This window comes from Syzygium oleosum, unplaced genomic scaffold (assembly GCF_021117445.2).
Source record: "Syzygium oleosum isolate NSW1041296 unplaced genomic scaffold, Sole_v2.1 Sole_v2.32, whole genome shotgun sequence".
In the NCBI taxonomy this organism is placed as follows: Eukaryota; Viridiplantae; Streptophyta; class Magnoliopsida; order Myrtales; family Myrtaceae; genus Syzygium; species Syzygium oleosum.
Window position 1 is genome coordinate 1,476,023 of NW_026607516.1, and position 26,317 is coordinate 1,502,339.

The window sequence follows — 26,317 nt, forward strand, 5'->3', positions numbered from 1 at the left end:
CCTCACATAATCCTCATTCAGCAAAAGGAAGCTCAAGTATCCTAGAGCCATGATTAACTTTCAAATCATGGTTGAGTCTATATAAACATGAAATGTTGACAACTTGAATCTGGATCAGTGCATAGGCTGTAAAGAAATCAAGAAAGATTTTTCAGGGAAACTGACTCAAAGTTTAAGCCGTGACCCATCGAACCTGTCATCGACCCAGCATTCTAGTTGATGCATCCTCTGCAAAATATCATAAGCAATCCGGTAGAGATCTCATGCAAAGTGCAGATCCAGCAAAACTTATCTACAGAGACAAAAAAGTTCTCAGACCATTTCTAAGTTTCAAAAGGTAAAACAACTTTTTGAAAGATCATGATTAGTATATATCTAGCAGGTGCAACACCCTTATTGCAACATTCCCTTGACTGTAGTACCCGACCACTTCCAAGTTTCAAGGTACTATAGCTTTAGCAACAGTTTGCCAAATACACAAATTACTTCACACATCACAGTACATATACAACAATGTGAAACCCGTGAATAAGTATTTCAGGAGTATCAGTCCCTCCTGTCACATAAAAGACAACTGAATAAGGCTGTTAAACTTCGCAATTTGCTCAAGAGTCTCCAGTAAATTAAGCCAAAGTTTACTTTCACCAGACTGTGGTATCCTCCTAGGTTGCATCCTTCGTCAAGCTCTTAGGGGCATCAAATGAAACGAGCGCTGCTTATTTGGCCCATAACAGACCAAACGAGTATGGCATCTTCAATATTGCACTGTCTTCTGCAGGTGGGTAGGATGTTTCTTCTGGAGAAAACATATCACTCCCCACCGAGACTGCATATGCTAACGACACAATATTCTTGAAATTTACCAAAGGACTTACTGAGATCCAGACATACAATTAGGTTGCGAGGTGGAACAGCATGATATTAGGAAAAAGAAAAAGAAAAAAGGTGGACGCTATAACCAGTTGCAAGAGATAACTGCACACCTCCACGTGCAACAAAGCCTAACAGCCTTAGCTTCCACGGTCAAAAACCCTGTCTGCACACTTCTGCTACCTCCGCTTTCAAACTTCAGCTGTAAAGCAGTGAAATACAGCCAATTATGGCACTGCAGGAGGTTGATTTGCCAGTTGATTTCTTTGGCAGAGGGATGCATCAATCAGAAGCCTGTTGAAAAGTTCAGAGCAGTTGTCAAGACACATTAGAAAGAGAAGATTATGAGAGTGAGACAGAATCTGAAGGACACTTCCGACACTAGGATATCAGTGTAGTTTCCATGAGGCAAAGTGTGCGACACATGCAACCGCATCTCTTGCCCGTTGAGGAGAGGAGTGAGGAGAGAAAAGGTCCTAATACCTCTCGAGCAAAATGAGCTTTCGAGAGAGAATTAAGCTGGTTGCTTTCCATGTTCGCTAGTAACTGGACCACCGTTTGCAGATGAGGAACACTGCAAAAGTTATTACAGAAAACATCAAGTTGACATGGCTCATACAATAATACTCACATGGCCTTTATCAGCACACGAAATTTATGAAGAACAGAGATGGCCACAATTGTTTTGTAGCCTAAGATTTCAGATTGCCAAAAAAATAAAAAGAACCATACAACTGATCGGGCATAATCACTGTATATATAGCAGTTCTTAAGCACGTCTCTCACAAGATTTTAATCAGTTTTTTCTCCGTTACGCAGAAAAAAAGTTATCGTTATATTACATCTATTACATAATACAGAAAATGATACCAAATGTCAAAGGTGTTAACCTTTGCAAACTAGTCTCCATGTGTGCATCCAGAGATGAAATTACCCTAGGCATTTCTTCCAAGACCTACACCAGAAAATGGAAGGTAATAATGGCATCAGCACTCTAAGTGGATGAACACCACTCTTGATCAACCGAGCCAGATCTATATGCATACTCGCCCAGTATTCCCTATTGTTGCTGTTTTTGCCAGAAGCCTCTTTGGAAGCATCATTAGCTGGGCCTGAGGAACATGCCGAGAAAGAATTTACAATAAGTAGCACAAGAATAACTACACATTGAAATCAGAATCTTGAAGCTGACCAGCCATTTAAAACACATTTAGGATCCAAAAGATTCTCTGAGACAACTATACACTTAATTTGAAGAACAACTGATCTCACTAAACGCCTGGACTACAATCAATTCAGTTGAACTTCTTTCGCCAACACTTCAGTCGACTCATGCCTTTGTGTCGACTAGAACAATAGGCTTTTGCATAACAACTTAGATATAGGCAAATGTTATAAGTCATCCTCGTGATAGGGACACAACAGTTTCCTAATCTGGGTTATAAGCAGATAAGCAAAGCTTAAATGCTACATAAAAATGATTCCGAGCACCGTCCAGCTACATTTTCAGGTACATTAAAAAGAATTAGGTCCTACATTTCTCTTTAATCTTCCTTTGTTTGCATCTGCTTTCTGTCAAAGAAACTTTACCCGAGACAACAATATCGGTAGCATCGACCAACCAGCAGAAAATAGCCGCATTGCAATCACTCGACCACTGCGAATCTGAACGGCAGATGAAACGAGACAACTAACTCGGTTTTATGTATCGACAATAAACTGGAGAATCATTCCTCTGTTGCCAGATTCAAGCTAAAACCTTGAGAATCCTCTTCTTCCCAAGAACTACACAGAGCAAATCCCTAAAATGATCTAATCCCACCCCTTCATAAGCCCACACCCTTGAATTGAATAAAAGAACAACAACAATTGATACGCGATGCTCCAGCCGCAAAATGGTATTAAGGTCAAAAAAGCAAACAGTTCTTGCATCTTCAGCTACCACAACTGACTCGTTTCTCATTACATTTCACAGGACAAAGCAACCTCGTCGTTTTTTATGTATCGACAATCTACTGGAGGATCATTCACCTGTTAGCCAGATTCAAGCTAAAACCTTTAGAATCCTCTTCCTCTTAAAGAACTACACAGAGCAAACCCCCTAAAAATGATCTAATCCCACTCCTTCATAAGCCCGCACCCTTGAATTGACTGAAAGAACAACACCGATTGATACGCGATGCTCCAGCCGCAAAAATTGCATCAAGGTCAACAAAAAGCAAACAGTTTTAGCATCTTCCTCTACCAGAACTTGCTCCATCTCCATGAAATCACAGTCGGACCGATCCTGCCTCTACATACTCGAGATGCCTCTACTTAAGCGAATCGAATTCACAGCTTGCTAGAACCAAACACGATCGATCGATCGATCGAGCGAGAGAGAGAGTGAACCTGGGAAGGGGAGGTCTGTTGCATGAGGTGGAGGAGGTTGGAAGTGGACTGAACGGCCTGCGATATCTGATCGGCGACGATGGCTTTTGCACCCCCTTCTCTGTTGCCGCTTCCTCTTCCGCTCGCCGATGAGGTCGCCATTGCTCAGCTCGCACCCCGACCTTCTTCTTCTTCTTCTTCTTCTTCTTCAGCGCAGGGAGAGAGAGAGAGAGACCGGTCCAACCGGGCTGGCTCGGAAGCGTTGTACGAACCTCCTCTCCGACCGATGAGTGGACCGGTCGAGCAGGCTCCTACATTTTTAGAGAGATGTAGAAGGATCCAAGCAAATTACGATTTAGGAAATGACATTGGTTGTGGCCGCATAAGCATGTTTTATTGTTCTTCTAAATTCCAAGCAAATTACCATTTAGGTTCCGTTTGTTCCGCGGAAATTGCGATGTTTCTGGAAAATATTATTCGGGAGTTCATTTTTTTGGAGAATGATAATATTTTCTAGTGTTTGGCTGAGTCTTGAAAATGAACTAGAAAATATTTTTCGTCGTTTAGTTAGGAAAATTGATTTTTTTAAATGAATATACACTATTAAAGCATTAGTGACTTGCCATGGGTAGCCAAGGAACCCGATATGAGCACCAGGTCTCAAGCCTGGATTGCCGACTGTCTAGAGTCGGGCACAAGCCCGAGAACTCGATGCTCGTGCCCAGCTCCCTGGCGCCTCAGCCAGGTCTAGAGAGGCTGGGTCTAGGTCTGCAACACCCTGGCCTAGGAATATCGAGGCCGAGTCTCAAACCCCAGTGCCCAGATGGACCCAAGCTCGACCTCAATGAACCAGGGCTCAAGCGGCGGTGGACCGGCCTCACTGCCAAGGGATTGAGAACGAGCATTGGTTTTCCTGTACCCTAGTGTAGAATTTCCGGTCCAAATGCCAATACCAAGTTATATATTGGTAGGAAAACTTTTTCCGTTAAGTCATTTTCTTATGTAATCCAAACGTCGAAAAATTACAAAAAAAATTTCCGCGAAACAAAGGACCCTCGCGGAAAATGTATCATTTATGGAATATATTTTCCAAGAAAAGTCATTCTCTGGTGTCCGACTAAAACCCAAAAAAAACTTTGAAAGTCGTTTGGTAAAGAAAATATGATGGGCAAAATTACTAAAAAATTTGCAGTTTTTAATTATAATTAATTATTTTTTTATATATATATTTTCTTTTCTTTTTGCTTCTTCCTTGTCCGGTCGCCAATCACGGCGATGGGGCTAGCAATCGGCCACAGGGGAGCTCAATCCTCGCCCGATCTAGCAAGGCGTGAGCTCAGCCGTTGCCATTGCCGTGGCCGGGGACTGGGAACCAATATTGGGTTTCTGTGCCCAAGCGTAGAGTTTCACGTCCAAATATCGATAACTAATCATATTTTGAAAAATGTTTGTGGTTCTTTGAAAGGGGAAAACATTTTCCCGAATTTAAGTTTTGGAAGGAAAACATTTTTCGTTAGCTCATTTTCCTAAGCAAACCAAACACCGCAAACGGACGCCGTAAAAATAGTAACTTCAATGTAGAGGCAGTTGAAGAAATTTACATCGACGGAATCTCGAACACAACGTTGAGTTTCTGCCGATCAGCACTTGGTAGCGTTATCGTTCATTTGGTATTTCAGTGGTACATTTTAAAGCAAGTTAATGCAAGTCTCTTGTAACTCTTCTTCCTTAAATTGTGCAAAACATGAGTTTCTTTTGATCCACGTAACTCCCTCTCTCTCTCTCTCTCTCTCTCTCTCTCTCAGAGGATGAATTGACCTTCGAGACGATGAAAGCCTATATAAACACCCGAAAACTCCAGCTCGTGAAGCACCCACGAACAGATCTCCAGGCAAGAGCAGCAAAAACAGGTCAGGCACAAGCTTCGGCGAAAGCGAGAAGTATAACTTGGCTAACATGGTATCGGCGCTACGGGCTTTGTTGCTTCTGACCTTTGCTGTGGCCGCGATGGCCGTCACGCCTGCCCCGTCTCCAATCGCGGGCGTGGACATTCCTAACGAAAAGTTTCTGGACTTTGGGGGTCCGGCGAAATGTTGGCAGGTCATCCAAGGCGTAGAGGGGTGTGCCCAGCAGTTCCTGGAGTCGCTGTTACAGCTGAACTTCAAGTTCTTCCCCAAATGCTGCAAGGCCATCATCGGCCTCCCCTTGAACTGCTTCGAATGGATTTTCCCCTTACCCATCTTCGGCGTCTCATTCGGCGACCAGGTCACCAAGTTCTGCAACATTTCAATTGGAGGACTGTCTCCTCCTGCTTCCTAGATTTTGGCAGTAGAATTTGATCTAGGACTTTTGTGGTTTTTTTATCTAGTGGCATCGCTTCTGCTTTTCAAGTAGTGTTGGTTCTGGCCATTAGTGGTATAAATAAATAGAAAGGTTTTTCTTGATTTTAGCATAAGAGATGACAGGTTCCTGTCGCGTTATGTCATTGATGTAGGGGTTTTTCCATGATATAAAGATCTGTTGCTCGCGTTTTCAACATTACATGCTTCTTCCGTGCATTTTTTTTGGTAATGTGCATGCTTTCCCCGACGTTACACTCGCAAGAGCAGCGCTCTGTTATTGCCGGGTAATGAAATTCGAGCGGCCACTATTTGTATGCAATAGAGCAAGAGAACAGACCTGACAGCATGAAGAAAGCTGATCGATATGGATGACACAGAGCTGTCTCACATTACAAGGTCACGGATCCATCAGCAAATGGGAACTCAAGGATCCTAGAGCCATGGAAATTTTAAAAACATGGTTGAGCCTATATAAACATGATATGTTGAGAATTTGAATCTGGATCAGTACTTAGGCTATAAAGAAATCAAGAAAGATTTTTCAGGGAAACTGACTCGAAGACCCTTCAAACTTGTTATCACCCCCGGCATTCTAGTTGACGCATCCTTTGCAAACTAACATTAGCAATCCGCTAGAGATCTCATGCAAAGTGCAGATCCAGCACGACTTATCTACAGAGATGAAGAAGAGTTCTCAGCACCCACAGAGGCAAAAGCAAAACACTTGCATGAATGAACGACGCTCATGCTTGGGCTCTAAAAGCAGTTTGCTGTCTTGAGGCATAGATAACCTCAGTCTCTGCGTGAGACCTGTAAATAAACGGTCATAGCAAAGGCTACCACCACACAAAGGCAGATGCACAATCTGGAGTTTCGTGAACCCATTGAGCAGGCAAACATAACCATGCCTAACTCATCAAAGGAGCATTTCGGGTTCAATATTAAGTATAGGTCTCGAGGTTTTCAGGACGTAAAACAAATTGAACAATGAGATGTCCAAATCAGATCTAAAATACCTTTGTCACCCTCCTGAAACGAAAATCAGAGAAATAAGAGGCAAGGATATTTTAAAGCTCAAACCAATTTCCTTCTGTGTAGTTTCTCAAACTGCTCATACATCACATTTGTACATGGAGTTCAAGAGTACAGATATTTTCAATGGAATTCGACCACAAGAAAGCAGCATTAAAAGACATTCTAGTTGTTCTACATCACAGCAAGCCTGTCATGCAGTCAAAATAGTCTTCCAAAGAAATCGCAGCCCCCATAACCTCACGGATCCATAGCAACAGGTGAAGTTTTAGGTGCCGGTAAATTGGAGATGGACATGAGCTCGGACCTGCACTCCTCAGTGTTGTCACCATTAGTCACTGCAGCACCATTTGCATCGTTAAAGGTTTCAGGTTGAACATTCATATTGACAGCAGTATCCGGTTCTAAATTAGAGATCGCAATAAGCAACTCGCGAGTCAATTCGTCAGCAACCTCCTTGCACGGTGATGATTTGTTATCCATATACTATAAACTTTTTCCTGCAACATAAGAAAACAATCCTGTCTCTTCAAAACCGGCTACATGGGTAACTTAACAGCACAAAGCAAAATAAAAATTCTGAAGCCTTTCATGACGTTAAATGCATAAGCTAGCTACAATCCAGCACAAACTTGTCCTCCACATTTTCACGAGCATAAATCATATTACAATTTCTCAAATTTTTCTTGTTTCCTTTTCGCGGCAGTTGTAAAGGTCTGTAGGTTGTAACCGCCAATGCTACAGCTCGAGACTAGCACTACAGTGAGGCATTAAATAGATCCACTACACTACTAAGGTTCTTTCCGGCATCTCATTGAATCCAGTCGAAGAACAAAAACAATACTACAGAAGCACTTCGTTCTCAATAACTCGAGACTGTCATACTCGGCAGTATAAGATAAAAGAAGAGCCGCTTTGTCTCGAGAATGTAACTCGAGCTTGAACTCCATCAAACTCACGATCCACAACACCCTCCAACTAAAACTGTATATACGTTACTCCAAAGCAATTCGAGCTCTTGAACTCCATCAACACATCATCAAAAGGAGCAGGCGGATGTTCAGCATTCCCTTTCAATGGAAAATCAAACTCTTAACACCCTCGACTCAAGTTCGAGCATCCGATCACAAGCAAATAGAAGATAGAAACAAATGCAAGTTTCCAGATAACCCATCACCCCCCACATCCGACTTCATGTAGAAAAACCTCAACTGAACCCTAGACAGATTCCCAAGCTTAGAACGCTTGCAATCGAGAAAAATCAAGAAAAAAGAACTTGCATCCATGCAGAAAAACCCCAAAGGAGAAAAACCCTATATCCCAAAATTGGGAGGAAGGCAGAAAAAATCCAAATTGAGCTAATCCAACATCAAGCGGCTAAAAACCATGACTTCGGATCATCCGATGAACGAACAACGATGAAGATAAGGCACCAGAAAACTTGTCTCATCCACTTCCACCTTATTTTCCTGCTATTTTCCCGGACAAAAATAGCAATAAATGCGATCGAAGCGGATCGCCGAACACATAGCCAAAGAAATAGATGACCAGGAAACAAAAACGCGAACTTTGAATTGGAATTACAACAAGACATGAAATCATTTGAGACAGAGAGAGAGAAATAATCGTACCTTTGAGCTTTTGGAGCGTCCGATGGCGATTTTTCGGTTACTTCGGGGCCAGCGAGGCCAGAATTTATAGGGAAACTGCAGTTTTGACCTTCCTATTTTCGGATTTTCCAAGTCTTCCCCGGGACTTCTTCGAAATTGCACTCGCTTGCCCAGGAAGAAACGGTATTTGCAAATTTGGCACCTACCGTCTTGACCTAGGATCGCGATTCATGTCGAGTCGAGTCGAGTCGAACTGGATTTACCGCTTGAGCTCGACCGGACTTGATGCGAGCATTAGTGCTCGGGCCCTGGCTTGTTCCGGCTTGGCTTCTCGTACTCAAGCTCAAGCTCAAGCTCGTTTGGGTTAAGCCTTTTCGTAAGTTCGATTCATTTCAATCAGTTGGCAGACTTTAGCCAAAGCTCCAGTCAAACTCGAGCTCTGGTTCGAAGATTAGGCTAAAGTCGTAAATTTCGACACTACTTATCCGTAATCATAGATGTGTCTATATGATAAATAAGTGCGATGTGATTATCTCGACGCCGAGCTCCTCGAGTTTAAGCGTTTTTCAAGCTTGAGCTTGACTCTGATAAATACTTAACTCGCTTACAAATTCATCCTTAGATAAAAAAAAATATCTCCAATCGCCCTTTCGTACTTCCAAAATGTATTGAGGACTAAATTAATCGGGCAAAAGACTAGATTGTCAGCATTTGTTCTGAATTAGATATATTAATGTTAGAATAACTAAATATTAAACAACGTCTTCATCTAACAGTTTAAACTTTTAGAACAGTTGGCTGTGGTTTCACAAAATCTTTCATGGTATCAGAGATGAAGGTCATGAATTCGAATTTTTTCAGGCCCCGTTTGCCTCTCCAATTAAATATATCCACGCTTAGTACTAGGCAAAACGAACAGACTAAGCTTGAGGGGGACTGTTAGAATAATTAAATATTAAACCACGCATTTATCTAATAGCTTAAACTTTTAGAACAGTTGGCTGTGATCCTACAAAATCTTTCAATTAGAATGCTAGCAGGTTCTACTTTGTCATCTTTGATGCGATCTGACGATGGAATTTGTTGTTCATGCGTGGGATGGAACGTGCTTTCGTCTTGTGTGGTTGTTAAGTAGGTGAATGATGTTAATCGTGAGATAAACTCAGCAAATGGGCATCATCGATATGAGTCAGACTGATAGCAACTAGAGGCTTCCATTGATTCTCACCAACCATTCTCTATCTGGGGCGATGACATCACTGATCGAGTTTTCTAAGTATTAATGGAGTCGAGTTGATACTCCGGGTCGGGTGTATGGGGCAATTTCGGAACGATATCCTCGTCCAGACCCGGTTGATATGAATCAAACACCGTGCGAACAACCGCTCTTCTCGATTGTCTCCGAAATTCAAGTGTGCTCCGCACGAATTCATTACAAGTTCTGTGTTTTACACAGTCCTTTTTCTTAAGAAACTTCTTTCGTGTACTTGCATTAGTCTATCTCTTGATAGGCAGCATTGGTTTTTCGCCTTGTGAAGAACTACAGTACAGGGTAACGCGGGCTTCGCAATTACTAATCAGTTGTTCAGCCGAAAATTCCTGCTGCTAATAGTACCAATCTTTGCTTCAGTACTGATAAATTATGAGAAGCATTAAGCAGTGACTCAAGAAACACCAATGCGCAGCAGAGAAAGCCTAGACACCAGATGGATTCATTCAGGCAGTCTAAAAAGAAGCAGAAGAAGAGAAGAATATGACAGGCAAATGAAAAGACGACTAAAAGAGAAGGAACTGAAAAGGACTTGGATTGGTAATTTCAGATGCAGAAATGAGACAGATAAAGATAGTGATGATAAAGAGAGCGATAAAGCGGCAAACCAGGCCAGTTAAAATGAATTCCAAAAGCCTAAACTACTGCTAGTTATCAATAAATCCCTTTATCATTGTTCGAACCCTGATGCGCGGCTTTCTCTTGAAGAATTTTTGTCTACTCCTTCCGATCCATGAGAGAATCAAATAATAGCATTCAGCAAGGCAGAGAAATTATTTGTTGACAAGTCGATCTTTATAACTTTCTGATAAGATGTAGGAAGGATTGCAAGTCTAAATTGGACAAAAAGCAGAGGAATTGCTCATATATGAAATAGTTAAGCATCCTGTTGCAAGAGCTAAGTATTAACATTTACAAGCATTTCATGGTTGTGAGTCTAAGACCCACACTACTTTATGCCGCAACAGCTGATGGGTTCCGGGATTCCAACCACGCCACCAAATCCTCCCGAGTTGCTACAAAGCAACCGGCTTTCTCTTCGCACTGCCTAAAAGGTGCAGCGAGTTCGTCCACATGAGACGCAAAAGCATTGGCTAATCCCTGAGAGAACTTATGCGTTCCGCTACCTGTTTGAGCGAAAAATAACTCCGGCAATGCTTCGTCACGTTTCACAATTCTCGACAAAGTTTTCATCCACTCCTCAAGTGCAGTTTGAGCAGCACCAACAGAGAGTGACCTAACATCTAAACTCCATTCATCAGCAGTTTTGTTATGTAGACTCGGGTACAAGCCGTATAGAGTTCCTAAATAGAGAAGCTCATGGGCTTTCTCGTACAGATTTCTGTTTCTGCAAATATCAATCAAGCAATTACAGAAGGGTCTTCTGGCCTCGACTGCTGTTTTGCTGATCACACCCCTAAACTCTTCTTTTATTGTATCAAAATCAGTGCTTTCTCCTCCAAGGATCTTGACAAGGGCCACCAACTTGGGATTGGCTTTCTGCAAACAACAGAGGACTTTTTCCATGTCCTCATTGTCTTTGCACAGTGATACAACAGACAGCAAACATCCGCAAAGCCTATCGTCCGGTTCAACCCCTCTTTCGACCGCCAAACTGAATACTCTAACCAAATCATCAATTCTCCCAGCCTTGCCTAGGCACTGAATCAGACAAGTGCAACCCATCACATTTAGTTGAATCCCTAAGGTGGATAATTCCTCTAACAACTCCATTGCCTTCTCTACATTTCCATCGCTACCATATATGTTAAGCATTGCAGTGTAGCTCCAGCTATCCGGCCGACAGTTGCCCGATTGCTTCATATCATCAAATAATCTCTCTGCTTCTTCTACAAGGCCAAGGTCGGCACACATATTCAACAATGTGTTGTATAAAATGAAGTCAGTGGGCCACCCGTTCAACCTCATTCGCTCCCATAACTCTAGTGCATCTCTCCCCCATCTTGCCTTTCCATAAATCTTTACGAGTGCCGTCAAGGTCTTCTCATTTGGCGTTAAACCTGATTCGACCATTTCTTCGAACAGGTTCCGAGCCAATCCGGGTTTCCCGGCCTTGCCCATTGCCTCCAACAATGTATTGTACACAACCAAATTAGGTTGCACTCCAAGAGACCTCATTTCTTGCAGCACATACCTAATACCATCATAGTCGCCGGCTTCACCAAACATCTTACCCAACACAGAGAAAGTAATGGGGTCGGGTATCCACCCGGTGGCCCTCCCTCTCTCATACAAACTCAGCACCTCCTCAACTTTGCCCAACTTGGCGTAAACATCTAAAACAGCCGAGTAAGTGACCTCGTCCGGCATCAACCCGGTCTTATACATCCGCTCGAACCATTCCACTGCTTTATCAAACTTAAAGCACCTCTTGGCACTAGTGATAATGGTCGAGTAAGTAATGTTGTCAAGCTCAATTTCATCCCTTATCATCTCATTTGCTAGGTCCTCAATGAGCTCAAACTGCTTTCCGAACCTCAAAGACTTCATTGTGACATTGTAGAATATCGTCTCCATGGGAAACAAATTCTGGGTTTTGAGCCAATTCAAGAAAAGATGGGCTTTTTGCCACGGTCTCAAACTGTTCAAAATCAAGAGCGCGTCGTCCCTGGTGGGAGGATTAGGCACTTCCTGCAGAGCAGCCAAGAAAGCGGTTTCGGAGGACTCACAGTCATTCAGCTTCTCGGCGAACGCCCTCAGCTCCCTAATCTGTGGATTGCGCGCGTAGTGAGACCGCTTCTGCCTCTGCGGGTTCAGCACGGACCGCCTGGGTCGCGCCGGGTTGACCCAGGTGGACTTCGGCTTCGATTTCAAGACGTGGGCCTGGGCCGCCGTCCTGGCCGTGGGGAGGGTGGTCGTGGACAGCGGCCTGAGCTGGTCGGACAAGGGCGGGTTCTTCCGGTCGAGCTCTCGTTCCGAGAGGTCCTGGGGAGGTTTCGGCGGGGACCTGGGGGAGGAAGCGCTGCAGGAGACGGTGAATCTCCAGGTCGGACGTTGCCTGAACGATGACGGGAAAAGATTCGATCTTTTCAGGTCCGGCTGGTGGGAGATGGAGTAACGGAGGTCTAGAGCTGTGGGGAGAGTAGCGGCAGCCATTAGAGAGAAGGGGTTCGGAATCTCGAAATGGGCAAAGAAAAATATCGGAAGATACTTTTGGGAGGACCTTATCGGACTTTGAAATCCCATGCAATAGAATGATTAGAGAAGATAAAAGAGGGAAAAGGTAAGCATGGGTAGTTTAATTGGTTAGGGCGTATTTGGAATTGTGTAGTTAGGCGTATTGATCCCAGGTTCGATTCCCCAGCTAAGCACTTGTGATGAGTGGCTCAATTAGTTAGGACGTACTTGAGATTGTGTGGTTAGGCGCATTGGTCCCAGGTTCGATTCCCCTAAGCACTTGTGGTTAGAAAGAACAAAAATTGAGTTAGAAGTCCACCGAGGTGGAAAGGCTTAACCGGATGTGTGGTAACAGGTAGAGCCCGAGGGCTCGGTCTCATCCCTGTCAGGGGAGATGCCAACCATCTCTCTTTTCCACGAACACAGATTAACCGTGCAGTAGCGTTTATTATCAAGTGACATCTAGTGTTGTGCTTATTCTATTTGGGACTCTTGGGACTAGCTTCCGATTCATTGATTCTAAAAGATTGCGTCGCCCATATACAACGTAAATCACGTCATGTCAGTGCAGCCTTAGAAATTTTTTCCTAAGTCAGTTCCTTTTCCATTCATTGATTTCAATATATTGCAGCACTGAAATAGGACGGAGATCCAAGCCACACCAGAGCAATCTTAGAAATTTTTTTTTCCTAAGCCGGTTTTTTTCCACGCTCGCTCGCTCATAAGTATTATAGAGGGAGAAATACCGTAGAAAAGTTCTGGATTGTATTTCACTTGTGAAAATGGGATATTACAAATGAGGGAGAAAACTTATTCACCGTAGAAAAGTTATATGGATTGTATTTGTATTTCACTTGTGAAAATGGGATATTACAAATGAGGGAGAAAACTTATTTATATATAAGTACGAGATCAATCGCACTCGTAGATCTCTCTCGATCTACCCGCATTTATTACAAGAATACTTTAGAACTTCGTGCTCGATTTCAATATTGCCCATGTCCCTCGGGAACATATTCGATGTAACACTTGATGAAGCGTGGCATGTTCGTCTTGGTCGATTCACAGTCCTTCGGTCATGAGGAACCTCAGAACCTTGACACATCAAATTCTTCTGTGTATAATTTCTCTTTGAATAATTAACTAGAAACCGGGATTGAGATTTGTCCATTTGGCTGTAGCGTAATGTTATTATATTAGGCTAATTGACTATATTGATGTGTTAAATGGTGTGATAAAATTGCAAGTGGACGTTTGAAGGAACAAGGCATTTTCAATGACTGATGAGAGTGTTCATTTATATCACTTATCACACACATTTTGCAACTGGATCATGGTACAGTGCTAGCTATATCAAGACAGATCTGCAAAAATTTTACCGTGAACAGTGTAAAAATCAGAATAAGCAGCTAAGATTGGGGGGACGATTCTACTTTTCCATTAAAATATATGACTATTTTTTTTCATGAAGAGTTACCAGGTGTCAACAAAACTGTTTGTAAAAAGAGTTACCGGTCACCCAATTTTTTTTGTAACTTGTACATAATTTACGGTCGCTTTTTTTGAAATTACTAACTGTCTTTTACGGTTTACAAATTATCAAATTTATTTATTTTGTAATAACTTTTATTTGTCTTTTTATCTTATGCCTCAGATTTGTCAACTCATATATGAATTTACCCATTTTTATTTGATTGACTTACGAATTTTTTTACGTTAATGTGGTGATTTACCAACTTTATTCCTAATTAAATTAACCCAACAACAAAGTTGGTAAAACTATAATAAAAAAAAAGAGTCAAAGAAGAGTTGGTAACCGACTCAAATGAAAATCAGTAGGCTCGAACTAGTGGAAAATTGACAAACCACTTAAATTGAAGTTGGTAATTTCATGTAAAAGTCGGTGACTTTAAGGCTTCATTAGAAAGGTAAATGAATTTTGATCATCGATTAGAAAAGTTGATATTTGAATGAAAAATAAGTTTGATAAATGAATTTCCTATAAGAGTTACTAAATTCGAAATTTTGGTATATTTTGCAAATAAAAGTTGATAAATCAGTGCAAAAATGGCTAATTTGCAAATTGTAAAATGAAAAAAAGATGACAATTTCATAAAAATATTGGTGAAATACCAATAAATTACCAGTAAAAAAAAATTACCAACCATTTTTTTTATCAATAGCTTTCTTGCACTTACCAACACTTACCGAAATTTCCCAGTATAGAAAAAATCCGTACTTTAGGCACGGAACGAGATAAGGGAGCTTTATTAACTGCTTCTATCAATCAGTACGTGAGGTGAGATTACGAGAACACAAAATCTACACTTTCATTTCTACCAATCTGCTGAAATATTTGCAATACAATTTGGAGCAATGGTGGAAAGGAAGTGCCAAGGAGTACCAAAATAATTGAAAATGAGAAAAAAGGCACAAGATTCCTGAAAACTTCTCTTAGTGACAGTCTCTTCACTGTGGATCCAGCAACTCTCTGATTTGATTCTTGACTTTCTTCTGGACGAAAGAATTGGGCAGCTGCGATACCACCTCGGCTCCGAAAGAGAAAACTAGCGCCTTTCTTGCTGTCTTGGGGTCAATGCCGCGTGCTTGGAAGTAGAACAGCTGGCTTTCTTCTAAGTCGCTTATTGCAGCTCCATGGGAGCACTTGACATCGTCGGCTATGATTTGGAGGTTGGGTTTGACATTTACAGTCGCACGGGGTTCGAGTAGCAGGCTTCTTGTCAGTTGTCCGGCATCTGTTTGCTGTGCATATCTGCAAAATGACGAGATCAAGATCACTCTATATGTGATCACTGCGAGCAAATATACTAAAAAACAATTAGCTGAAACAATTTTTGGCTACAACAGCAACTTAAAATAACTATCTGCTAAAGATGTTAATAAGTAGCATGAATTCCGAGACAAACAATATTCTATAACATCGAGATGAGCAGAAATGGGAAAAGACCAACAGTTGCATGTATCTCAGAGCCAAGATAAGCTTCTAGTTCTCCAAAGTCCTCAAATAAGTATAGACGACAAAAAAAGGAGTCATCCTAATTGCGCACGTACTAAGACAACTAAAGGAAGAGACAAGGAAAAATGAAAAGTGGAGAAAACAGAAAAAAAGAGATGGGGGTGCGATAAAACCAATTAAGATGGGATCGAGGGACGGAGGGAACTCCACGATGAAATTATTAGAATGTCTGTGATATTCAGCAAATCCCCAAAAGATCAACAAGACAAAACTAATTAACGTACTAACCATTCCTACTTGAAAATTAAAAGTCATCCCATGGAACAATTTCACAGAAAACGACACTCATACATTTCAAACTTGCTGTCATATAATAACAAAATGAAATTGCCATCTTCTCTGTGTGTCATGTTACCCCAATGCATAACAGAAATACATGTGCAAGCTAATATTTTACAACTGACTGAACAATATAGCAGACATACTCTGAGGATGGGAACCACAATGAAAACTACTAGAGCCCTCATATGAGATAATTACACGGCCTACCAGCGAGATAAGCATGTACATACACCGCGAAAATGGATACCAAAACATATACACACAAAAGCAATCTAAATAGTAAAAGTTACCTGTTAACCTTAACGTTTCCATCAAATACTGCCTGTCCTTGTGAGTTTGCCACAATGCACTTATGAAGCTGACGGGAGCTACCACGTGGATAATCCAAGACTAGTCTACTATGTAAATCTTGAGTCTGTTCATAGAAGGCCAAGTGTAAAGTGGATAGCTCTGTCATTGTGTCAGGCCCTAGTTGCTGCACATGGAGATTATGCCTGCTCAACTTCCCGCCACTACTAACCTCCACGAGTTGATAACTACTTTCCGCTTCCTGGAAAATGGGGTTAAACTTTTGTATTGTTCCATCAGAAGGAAACAAAAATCCCATCTACGGCTGAATATATTCTAAAAAGAAGAGTGGAAGCATCAAAGAGACATTCAAGGTTTCCTCTGCCAATGCTGGCATTAAGTAGACACACGTGGCCTTTTTCCCCTTTCTTCTTAATGGATGGAATTACACTGCACCTTAGTATTTGGAGCTTAGAGAGGAAATGATATTCAAGATAATATGGTGAAGTAAGATATCCTTCCGGATGAATGGCATATCTGGGAAAGGTTTCATTGTTATCGCAATTTTACTCTGTTAAATAGCCCAATAGGAAGTCATTTTGCCAAGAAAAGAGGAGAAAAAACACCAAGTAACAAATGACATTAAGGAAGATTACTAAGACCAACGAATGAAGGAGTTCATCAAATTAAACACATGAAAAACGATATCTCAATTAACAGAACTCGGACACACACCAAGGGGGCCCAGCAAAATTGTGGTTTGACTTAGCAGAGACATGAATAAATGCACACAGAAAAGAGGGCACGCTATTCCTGTCAGAACATATTTTCAGAAATGCAACCGCAAGCAAGTTCTCATGGACAAATGGTGCGCCATCAATCAGAGCCGGAGATCATAGACTGTCTGCACCTAGAACAGATATTCCTCTATCTTACAACTGAGGGACGAAAAGGCATCAACTTTACAAGCATACCTACATGTTCAATTTTGTAACATTTCCAACATAAATGTTAAGCTTCAAGGAGCTCAGCTATCAAAACGACAATCCTACGAAAAAGAAAAAAAAGTGACTCATAACAAAATGCTTGGAAGAGTTACCTGCCGAACCGAAGTCCACTTAATATGAGCAGCACATGGAGATTGATTTTGCACATAAGAATGTCTAACTTTGCCACCTTCTCCAATCACTACCTCTAGAACAGGATTAGCCCAATAACATCTATTCCCATCACCACCCATAAACTCCTCAACTATATCAACTTCCCCTCCTTTCTCTACCAACACAAACACCCTCGGATTTGAAACCGGCAATTTATTCGACCCTTCATCACTAGCCTCAACAGAATAATACGTCAAATGAACCGGGTTTTCCACCCGGCAACCGGCGGGCACGTAAACAACTGCCAAATCCGGCGCACCGACACCATTTATGGACCAAAACAAGTCTCCCCAATCGAAATTACTCACAAACTCACCAACCCGCTTGACAAGACTCTCTGAGGTCGCATTCGACAAGCTGCCCACATACACCCCATCAGGCAGACCACTCAAATTGGAGCCGAAATCCACAATGTGCCCATCAACGACGGCGAGATGGGGCAATTGGGTGTCTTCGGAAGAGCCCAGTGGAGCATCCAAACTTTGTGGAGGAGGGCGTGAAACAGGGTAGATTTTGGAGTTCTTGATGAAGGAAGTGTCAGTGAAGCGAAAGGGCTCGTCTTTGCGAGAGGGCCACGGTGTGGACAATAGGGTTTCTGAGGACACGTCCCTGATTTTCTCTAGAGGCGAGAGCTTCGGAGAAGAAGGAGAGGAAAGGGAGTCTTCGAGAGCTTCCGCGAGTTCAAGAACGAAGGGGTCGGAGAAACCCAGTTGAGGAGGGGTAAGCGAAGATTGGACGGAGACTCTTGTTCTGAGCTTGGCTTTCGGTGTGTTGCTGAAGAAACAAGGCCTCGGCGCGGTGTGAACGTGGCGAGGGAAGGCCAAAGCGGCCATTTTTTGAGCCGGTGCTGGTGTGGGTGCCTTGGTCTACGCCAGTTGACGGACGGCTCTTCTGAATTCCTTCCTTACTTACCACCACCAACAACAACAACCATGGAAAGAGAAGAAGAAAAGGGGAATGGCTACGAGGGTGAGGAGAATCGGTCGCCAATCGCTATAGCCATCCCAGAGTCAACAGGGTGAGAGCCACCGAGGCATGCTGTGGCAAATGGTTGATGGGTCTGGGCTGGTTTGAGGGAAGCTGGGGTGTGGGTTGCTTGTTGATAGAGAGATCCTGGTCCATTCTTGATTGGGCTCAGCTGTGGCCTGGTGTTCCTCTTTGCATTTGCTTTTCTCTCTTCTTGGAAGAAATGGTTCTTGGCTATTGGAATCCTACATGCTATATTCCTAATTTCCTTCTTGATTGTGCAAGGTATTTTTCTAAATTTTCTTTCTTCATATTTTCATTCTAATTGAGAGTAACAGGAGGTTGTGGAAAGCTGGTGTATTGGGGGGGCCTTATTGATTACTCAAAGTTCTAGGATCTTTTCTTATTTTATTTTATTTATTTTGGCTTTCTTGGTAAAGGAAAAGCTTATCTGAAAACATGTTTGGCACCGTTCCTCGGGGATAGAAAACGGTTATGGTTACACGAGTTTAAACCATAAGTAGAATTTAAAAGATGGAGAAAAAAAAAATCTTAACATATTAATTACCAAAGCAATTTCGAAAGAACAAATTGAAAATGGGTTTTTTCAATAAGTAAATGCAAATGCATACTGGAGATATTGTTTAGCAACTAGTGCACTCTTGAGCTTACTTCTGCTCCATAGTTTGAAAACTCCAATTTCTCTTTATTTTTTGAATATTAGAAATTTATTTAATAATTTAGTGCACTCTTGAGCTTACTTCTGCTCCATAGTTTGAAAACTCCAATTTCTCTTTATTTTTTGAATATTAGAAATTTATTTAATGTAGAGAGAAGTATAAAAATGAAAAATTGTTATATGATGTACACACAAATATTACGCGATGAACGAGAATACGCCTTTATTATGTTTGAATGGAAAATTTTCAAAGCGGTTTTGAAAGGGTTTTCCATATGAGTTCAAAAGATGTTCTAAAACCAAAGGCAGATCAATCTTCACAAATCTGGGAATTTGAAATTTTGATCAGATCAATTCCCTTAACTTAGGGAAGGAAAATTTTACAGAAACTTAGTCGCAGCATTTGAGTGTGCAGCACCATCTTTGACATCAGAAAGCAACCCAAAACAACACACGTCAATCAGAAGACAATCGCAGGTCAAAGAAATAGTAATTTAATCATGAAATTCCCCCCCTTGCCTGTGATTTGCTGGACAAAATTTTCAATCAGAAGAAGGAGAAAACAAAAGGAGGATCCTCTGAGATTTAGCTTTTTGAGTTTTAGAGGACAAAAAGGTTGACCAAATTTAATCGGCTAGAGCCTTCTCCAATCAGCATAGGGACTTGTCTAAGGGATGGTGTAAAACGACTTGGCATGAGATTTCCGTGTGAAAAGAAGTATAAATACCCTCATATATCATATGCTCGCTAATAGTACTACATTTTCAAAATTTTACGTTCCCATGACAGATAAGCTACTAATGCATTTTTACTGAAAGCAAGTTTGCCACCAACTGTAGTGGCTGTAGCGGCACAATCCGCTAAATTTTATCCTTTTTTAATGCATTTACCCCGTTGAACCTCGGGTTTTTTATTCATTTGCCCTTAATTAATTAGTCATTCAAAAAAAAAACTCTAATTAATAGGAAGATCGGTCTACTAAAATTGTAAGGAGAAAATCAATTTGAGCCGCACGAAAAAATAATAAATAAATAAATCAGACAGTTGCGATTGCGTGCAAAAAATTTTAGTTCTAGGCCACCAAAGAAATTACAGGTTTCCTAAATATATGCAAAAAATGAGGATCGTATTGCATAAAAGATTCATTGATTCAGAGTAAGTGAATGATGATTTCATTTGGAGCAATTTAGTTCGTATAACAAAAAATTCAATCGGAGTCGCCAATTTAAGTTTTCATGTGAGATCGAACTAGCCTAGACTTATTTATATCATTATATTATCTCGTCTCTCTTATGGTGATCACAAGCCAAGAGGGCTAGTGGTGATCGCCATCCTAGAACCCCTAAATCGACACTATAGTTTACCTCGTGAATTTTTTCGTGGCACCTTTTTTTCCAAGCAAATCTCATACATAGGTTTTCATCTCTTTCCCTAAGCTTATATTTGCTCCTTCGACCCTTCTCTTAGCATCCTTGTCTCACTCGCCATACATTCAACCCCATTGATCTTCGAGCGTTGCCAAATCTACTGTCCATTTGATCACCACAGTCCAAGTTTTATAAATCTCAATAAATACGAAGGAGATGGGAACAATGTTGGATGAGACACCTTTCTTTCCCGCGATTAGACCTCGCAACTGCTAAGGAAAATGATTACAGACTACAACTCTAAAAAGCAAAGCAGCAACAGATTGTTCATGGCCACTTTTAGGCACCCGTCAATCTGCTGCTGCTGGCTCCTTCTCCTTCTTCTTGTAGCTCTACGCATATCCATATCGCCGTGACCCCCCCATTTCTCTGCATGATTCTCGTGTCACTTTGCTCGTCCACGTCAAACGGGAACTCATCATCATTAGATATTTAGATAACCCAATTTCCCACCTCACATAACTTTCTCCATGCAGTTCGATTATCCCATGGTCCACCAGATGTCTCTGTCGAAAAATCATCCAGTGGTGGAGGAAGAAAGATGTCGTCTCGTACATGTTTATTTAGCTCGTTCGAGGTGTCCCGTGATTATATAGCGGTGCACACAGGAAACCAACCTAGGAAAACAAGACTAAGAAAACGAAATGGCAGTATCAAACTTCAAGGGGGGCAAATTATAATGATTTCGTTTGATTTTTTTTCTTGATGGACTATGACATGTGTTTCATACAAGTCGTACCCCCATTATCTAGCGGCTGTCCGCCATTGATTGATTAGATGAAATGGGTTAAGGTGATGGTCAATTCATGGGGCAAAGAAGTGATCATTATTAGATGGAAGAGATGATGTGAATTGAGAAAAATTTAAAATTGATGGGAAGTGTGGAGATGACTGCAACGCAAGGCGATCCACTTTTGTGTTTCTTGTCCCTTAGTGTCAACAGTGGCTGGAGGCTGCCTTTACAACGTTTTTCCAAGTCACCATGATTACATCTCAAAGCTAAGAATATGCAAAATAAGCAAAAGATGAGCTGCTTGCACTTTCTTTTTTCAGGGGGTCAGTCCACAAGACCATAATTTGGCATATTGTAGCCCCAAATGACCAAGATCTTCTTTTGCAAAGCCAACATTTAACCCTCGGACGCGGGAAAAGCAGCTTCTTCACCTTTTACTTTTTTTCCTCCAACCCTTCCGGTAAATAGACTTTCGCGGAGTCTCTTTTACGTCATTTGAGCCCTTTTCGTTATTCGCATCGTAATTTGGTACGGGTTAATCATTGTTCAAGGTTCGTCAAATATGCGGTACTGTATGTATTACCGATGTGACCATTCTATGGACTTTGATGACTCCGCTATCTTGAATTTGCAGTACTATTTCTGGGTTTTTCGATATTTTTATGAGTAATTGTCAATTGGTTCAGAGATATCGAGTTGAAAGCAACTAAACAAATGGTATACCAGGGGCTTGTTTGACAACTTGCTAAATAGTAAAAATTTCTATTTTTTTTTCCAGAATCAGTTTGGGAGCAGAAATCCGTTTGTTAAATTTTTTGTGCCCGAGCACAATTTTGTAAAAAATTATTCCCAGAATCAGTTTTGGAACGGAATCAAGAAGCAAAAAAAAGTAGCTTCTTGATTCTGGAACAATTTTTCCATTTCTGATTCTTCTTCATTTTCTTCTTTTTTTTTGGTTTGTTGTTGTTTTTCGGCCTACCGCTCGCCGGCCACAGGCCGCTGGCGACCAGCCGCGGGCCAGAGCCGGCGAGGGCGGCTTGCGGCCGCGATGGCGAGGTCGCGACAACGAGGCCTCGCCCAGCCAAGGCGAGGCCGGCCTCACCGTCCCCACCTAGGTCCGTCGCCTGGGTGGTGACGGTGAGGTTGGCCTCGCTAGATCTGGGTGAGGTCAAGCCTCGCCTAGCCAAGGCGAGGCTGACCTCGCCGTCGCGACTGGCAAAGCCGACGACGAGGGCCGCGACGCCCTCACCGGCCTTGGCCAAGGAAGAGAAGGGAAAGAAAGAAAAAAGGGAAAGAAATATTAAAAAATTCAAAATATTATTAAAATATTATTAATAAAATGAAATTTTGTGTAGTTACCAAACGCATTTCTGTTCTTTTTCTATTCTAAGAATAGAAATTTTGGGCAACTGCCTTCAAATACTTAGAAATTATTTCCGGGCACATAATAAAAAAGAATCATTTCTGAGCAGAATCTGTTTTCTAGTACAAAATGGTTGCCATGCGTAGCCTAAGCACAATCATACACGACCTTCTTTTAGTGAATATATTGTATATGCTGTGACTACGTGAGGAGCTAATTGAGTTGGCGCTGCCGAAGAGAGGGTCAAAACAGGACGATACAGGAAATCGTGAGATACAGCATTAGACACATTAGTGTCTGTTGTTTTTTTTTTTCAGGTAGGCTCTATGTCAGATAGCAATGGGAGCTGGATCAGTTCTTGTTTTACATGCAATCATATTGTCCAGAAATTTCTTTGTCAAAGACAAGAAACAGTGCATAAACTAAACAGTAAGTCAACTCAAGAACCAGTCATTGTTCTTGTCTTCAACCAAGGTAGAATCAGCCCACCATATGTGTTTTGACTTGTGCCCCTTGTTTGAAGTGAGACCCAATGAGCATTTTATGCGCCACAGCAGCAATTTTTACCAAAGAATAAAAGTGACCGAAAGCAGAGCACAAACAGCGACAACTACAAGCTTCTTTGGTCTTCCTATTTTCCAAAAAAAACCCCACCATTACAACCTTGTTTCTTCTACGTTATTATTCACTCATTCAAACTTAGACTATCTCCACCTCTTTTGTAATACCAAGAAAGTAATGTGTAGCATAAGCTAGTATAATTGCCGACACGACAGACATAACAAGTCACCATCACGATTTAAAACATTCTGGAAAGTCCGCGTACATTTTAAGTAGAGTCTAACGAAAATAGATCTCATCAGATCTTAAAATGTGATCGGCCTGATTTGTTTTTAAAGAAGTCTAGGCTCATTTACTAACCCGTTTCACACTCGAATCCGGCCTTTAAGCTTTTTAAGTCATTTTGTAAGCTGCCTCATCAATTGGGATTATGACTCCGATTCTTAATGACATTTGTCTTGTTGACATCCTTCCCTTCCGCACTTTTTCAAAAGGCCTTTTGATTGTAATCCTGCAGTAAATCTCGTTAAAAAGAAAACACAATTTTCAAACGTTAAATGCATGAACTGTTCTTTGTACTTAGCTAACTTTAAGAGAAAATAAACTCCAAATCAGATGAGGAAAAACAGAAAAAGAAGAGCAATAATTGCCATAATCAAGAAAAGCTGTGAAATATTCCAGTGCCATTTTAGTCAGCAGAGGATGAGAAATTTTCCTTCTAATGCCTCAAAACAGGTAATATATTCTCCAGGAGATGTTAGACCAAAAAAAAACTCCAGGAGATGGACATGATTTGGAGACAAAATCTTAAGTGGAGAGATTTACTTGCTGTTATTGATCAGAGTCATTGGATTGCACGTAGCTGATAGTAAACACTATTAACGTTAGATTCTATCCACTAGACCAGCAAGAGACAAAACACTACTTCTACATATAGCATTTGAGTCTTACACATGATCACTTGTCTTACTATTCTTTTTTTTTTTTTTGGTAACCGAGGTGTCCGGGCTAGCTTGCGCGCACCTCGACTATTCCTCGGGGGAAACTAGCACAGCAACCCACCGCCATGGCCCCCCACTTAAATCACAAGTGCTCAACTGGGGAATCGAACCTGGGACCAGTGCGCCTAACCACACAATCCCAAGTACGCCCTAACCAACTGAGCTACCCATGGGTGGATGTCTTACTATTCTTTTGTTCTGGTATGAACGAGAAAAAGCAATAGGAATAGTATTTAATCTGCTGTGATCACTTCTCTGCTAATTGTAGAGAGAATAGACAGACAAGTCTAACCCGACACTCAAAGTCTAAAGCAAGTTTTCTGATAATTCTTTAGCCCTTTCTGCTGTCCTATAATGAAAAAAGATAGGTCTAGATTTATGGCTCAACTTTATTTGCTTGGTCCAATATTTTCTTCATTAGAATATTGAACAAGCTAATATACCCACTTAGAGAGAGAGAGAGAGAGAGAGAGAGAGAGAGAGAGAGAGAGAGAGAGAGAGAGAGAGGAGTTCCAACCATCAACCTATATAATAAAGGCCTAAGGGAAGGCTTTGGGTGCATTATAGTAGTGTGAAAAGATTAAAGTCCCACCACTTATCTATAGTTTCTTCAATCAATCAATTATATCGTTAATAATTCAAATCAAGGCTAGTCTCTATCCAAAGGACAAAAACAACACGCATTTAGTGCCACCATGACCACTCTTTGCGCATCTTGCAATATTGTAAGTCTATCCTAAGGATAGATAAGTGGGAGAATAATCTTTCTTACCACCCTTTTCTGGTGTGTGTTAGAAATTTTTTTGTGATCTGTCATGGCCCATTATGCATATGTGAGGTTATTTGATAAGAATTAATTGCTTTCTCAGGGACCCGCTAATAAAATGTGGAATTTAAGAAGTCTACCAACTTCTTCTACATGTGAATCCACAAAAGTGTTTCGAGCTTCCACCACTAATAAGGTGTCTTTAGTCGTTCCAAAAGGTACAAAATACTGCAGTTTGCACTTTTAGGACTCTCCTTTTTTTTTCTCCTTTGAATCACTGGATTGGGGATGACACCATTACTTTAACGAGAGAGAGAGAGAGAGAGAGAGAGAGAGAGAGAGAGAGATAAAAGTGTTTTGTCTGACTCAGGATGATGTGGAAGGAGCTTGGACTCCAAGGACAAGATCAAAGAAACCCTCAATCAATGCTGAGACTGCATGCACTTTCCGTTGCACTGGTGAGTCCAATTGGAACTGTGCAGTCTTTCTCCATTTCTTTCTTTCTTACCATTTTTGTGGAATACTATCAAATTCAGTAGTCCAAAGTGTATTAAATTTATCTTTTGGTGAAAAAAAATGGTCGGTTACGAGAAATAATTCTTAGTTCATCTGAAGTGTCAGATTTCTGTACTTGTTTCACAAGTTGGTGGCTGAAGTCCATGACAAGCATGGGGCATTCCTTTAGCCATGTATTGATATTCTCTTATGAAAATGGAACCAGCAGCTTTCACAAGAATTGGCAATATAAATTAATAAAATTCGCGTTAGGTGGGTCACATGTCATGTTCACGGGCAAATTTTACTCAGTAATTTATTGTTTTTATCATTTTCAACAAATCTCTAATTCTAATGAACCTCGTAATTTTCGTCTCTAATTCTAATGCATAACCTAATCAATCTCTAATAAATCTCTAGTATATATCTTTGGTAATAAATCTCTAGTCAATATACAAGAATAAATCATACTTGTTTTGGTAATAATAGTTTGATGACATTGTTTATGTACATATAGATTCCATTTTGAAGTACCTATATGAATGTTTTAAAAGAATCGTTTATGATGAGGTTACAAAAGAGTTTAACAATTTATGGATCCCCATCTCATATTTGACTCTTCTTTGGCAGATAATAGTATGAAAAGATCAATCTTTATCTACAAAGTAAAAGAGCCCTTCAATTAGAGAAACTTTATCGTATATGTTAAAGGGTCATATTACAAGATCATGCATATTTCATGAAATAAAACAGATATAGTCTTAAACTCGTGGCAATGCACGGGCATATTGCTTGTTATATGACATTTTCCTTTTCTATTTGGTAACATTGGCAACTTTATTGCATGAGGCCTTGGCTCTAATGTGATATTGTAATCCCAACAACATGGGGACTTGTTAAAAAATTTCTTCTTCTTTCTTTTTTTCC

The 26,317-nt window shown here is 41.0% G+C and overlaps 3 protein-coding genes and 1 non-coding gene across 6 annotated transcripts; all 4 read right to left on the minus strand.

Moving 5' to 3' along the window:
• Window positions 1-430: 430 nt before the first annotated feature.
• On the minus strand, window positions 431-3,538 carry LOC115685468 (tobamovirus multiplication protein 2B). Of its 2 annotated transcripts, XM_030610551.2 has the most exons (5): window positions 3,262-3,531; window positions 1,917-1,982; window positions 1,761-1,825; window positions 1,354-1,444; window positions 507-1,164 (listed from the first exon to the last, which is right to left on the minus strand). In XM_030610551.2, the coding sequence occupies exons 1-5, from the start codon at window positions 3,400-3,402 to the stop codon at window positions 1,153-1,155; spliced, it is 375 nt and encodes a 124-aa protein (XP_030466411.1). In that variant the 5' UTR covers window positions 3,403-3,531; the 3' UTR covers window positions 507-1,152. The 2 variants fall into 2 exon arrangements, with proteins under 2 accessions (XP_056160657.1, XP_030466411.1); XM_056304682.1 differs by lacking the exon at window positions 1,917-1,982 and having other exon boundaries at window positions 431-1,164; window positions 3,262-3,538.
• Window positions 3,539-10,332: 6,794 nt separating this feature from the next.
• Window positions 10,333-12,725, minus strand: LOC115685464 (pentatricopeptide repeat-containing protein At5g46580, chloroplastic). The gene has a single exon (XM_030610547.2). The coding sequence runs from the start codon at window positions 12,699-12,701 to the stop codon at window positions 10,449-10,451; it is 2,253 nt and encodes a 750-aa protein (XP_030466407.2). The 5' UTR covers window positions 12,702-12,725; the 3' UTR covers window positions 10,333-10,448.
• A 202-nt stretch (window positions 12,726-12,927) lies between these two features.
• On the minus strand, window positions 12,928-13,056 carry LOC115685480 (U6atac minor spliceosomal RNA). Its single transcript, XR_004006242.2, has one exon. It is a non-coding gene; the product is annotated as a U6atac minor spliceosomal RNA (small nuclear RNA).
• Window positions 13,057-14,871: 1,815 nt separating this feature from the next.
• Window positions 14,872-18,363, minus strand: LOC115685466 (protein ABCI7, chloroplastic). Of its 2 annotated transcripts, none has more exons than XM_030610549.2 (3): window positions 17,339-18,363; window positions 16,242-16,501; window positions 14,872-15,405 (listed from the first exon to the last, which is right to left on the minus strand). In XM_030610549.2, the coding sequence occupies exons 1-3, from the start codon at window positions 18,230-18,232 to the stop codon at window positions 15,102-15,104; spliced, it is 1,458 nt and encodes a 485-aa protein (XP_030466409.1). In that variant the 5' UTR covers window positions 18,233-18,363; the 3' UTR covers window positions 14,872-15,101. The 2 variants fall into 2 exon arrangements, with proteins under 2 accessions (XP_030466409.1, XP_030466408.1); XM_030610548.2 differs by having other exon boundaries at window positions 16,242-16,519.
• Window positions 18,364-26,317: the final 7,954 nt, after the last annotated feature.

Bases quoted from the DNA above. Each gene is read 5' to 3' on its own strand.
- LOC115685468 (XM_030610551.2), bottom strand. From the start codon at position 3,402: ATGGCGACCTCATCGGCGAGCGGAAGAGGAAGCGGCAACAGAGAAGGG. The intron at 1,983-3,261 runs GTTCACTCTCTC...CATGTTCCTCAG, and splicing joins AACAGACCTCCCCTTCCCAG to GCCCAGCTAATGATGCTTCC. The intron at 1,826-1,916 runs GTATGCATATAG...TTTCTGGTGTAG, and splicing joins CAATAGGGAATACTGGGCGA to GTCTTGGAAGAAATGCCTAG.
- LOC115685464 (XM_030610547.2), bottom strand. From the start codon at position 12,701: ATGGGATTTCAAAGTCCGATAAGGTCCTCCCAAAAGTATCTTCCGATA.
- LOC115685466 (XM_030610548.2), bottom strand. From the start codon at position 18,232: ATGGCCGCTTTGGCCTTCCCTCGCCACGTTCACACCGCGCCGAGGCCT. The intron at 16,520-17,338 runs GTAACTCTTCCA...ACAATACAAAAG, and splicing joins AGTGGACTTCGGTTCGGCAG to TTTAACCCCATTTTCCAGGA. The intron at 15,406-16,241 runs GTAACTTTTACT...GTCATTTTGCAG, and splicing joins GGAAACGTTAAGGTTAACAG to ATATGCACAGCAAACAGATG.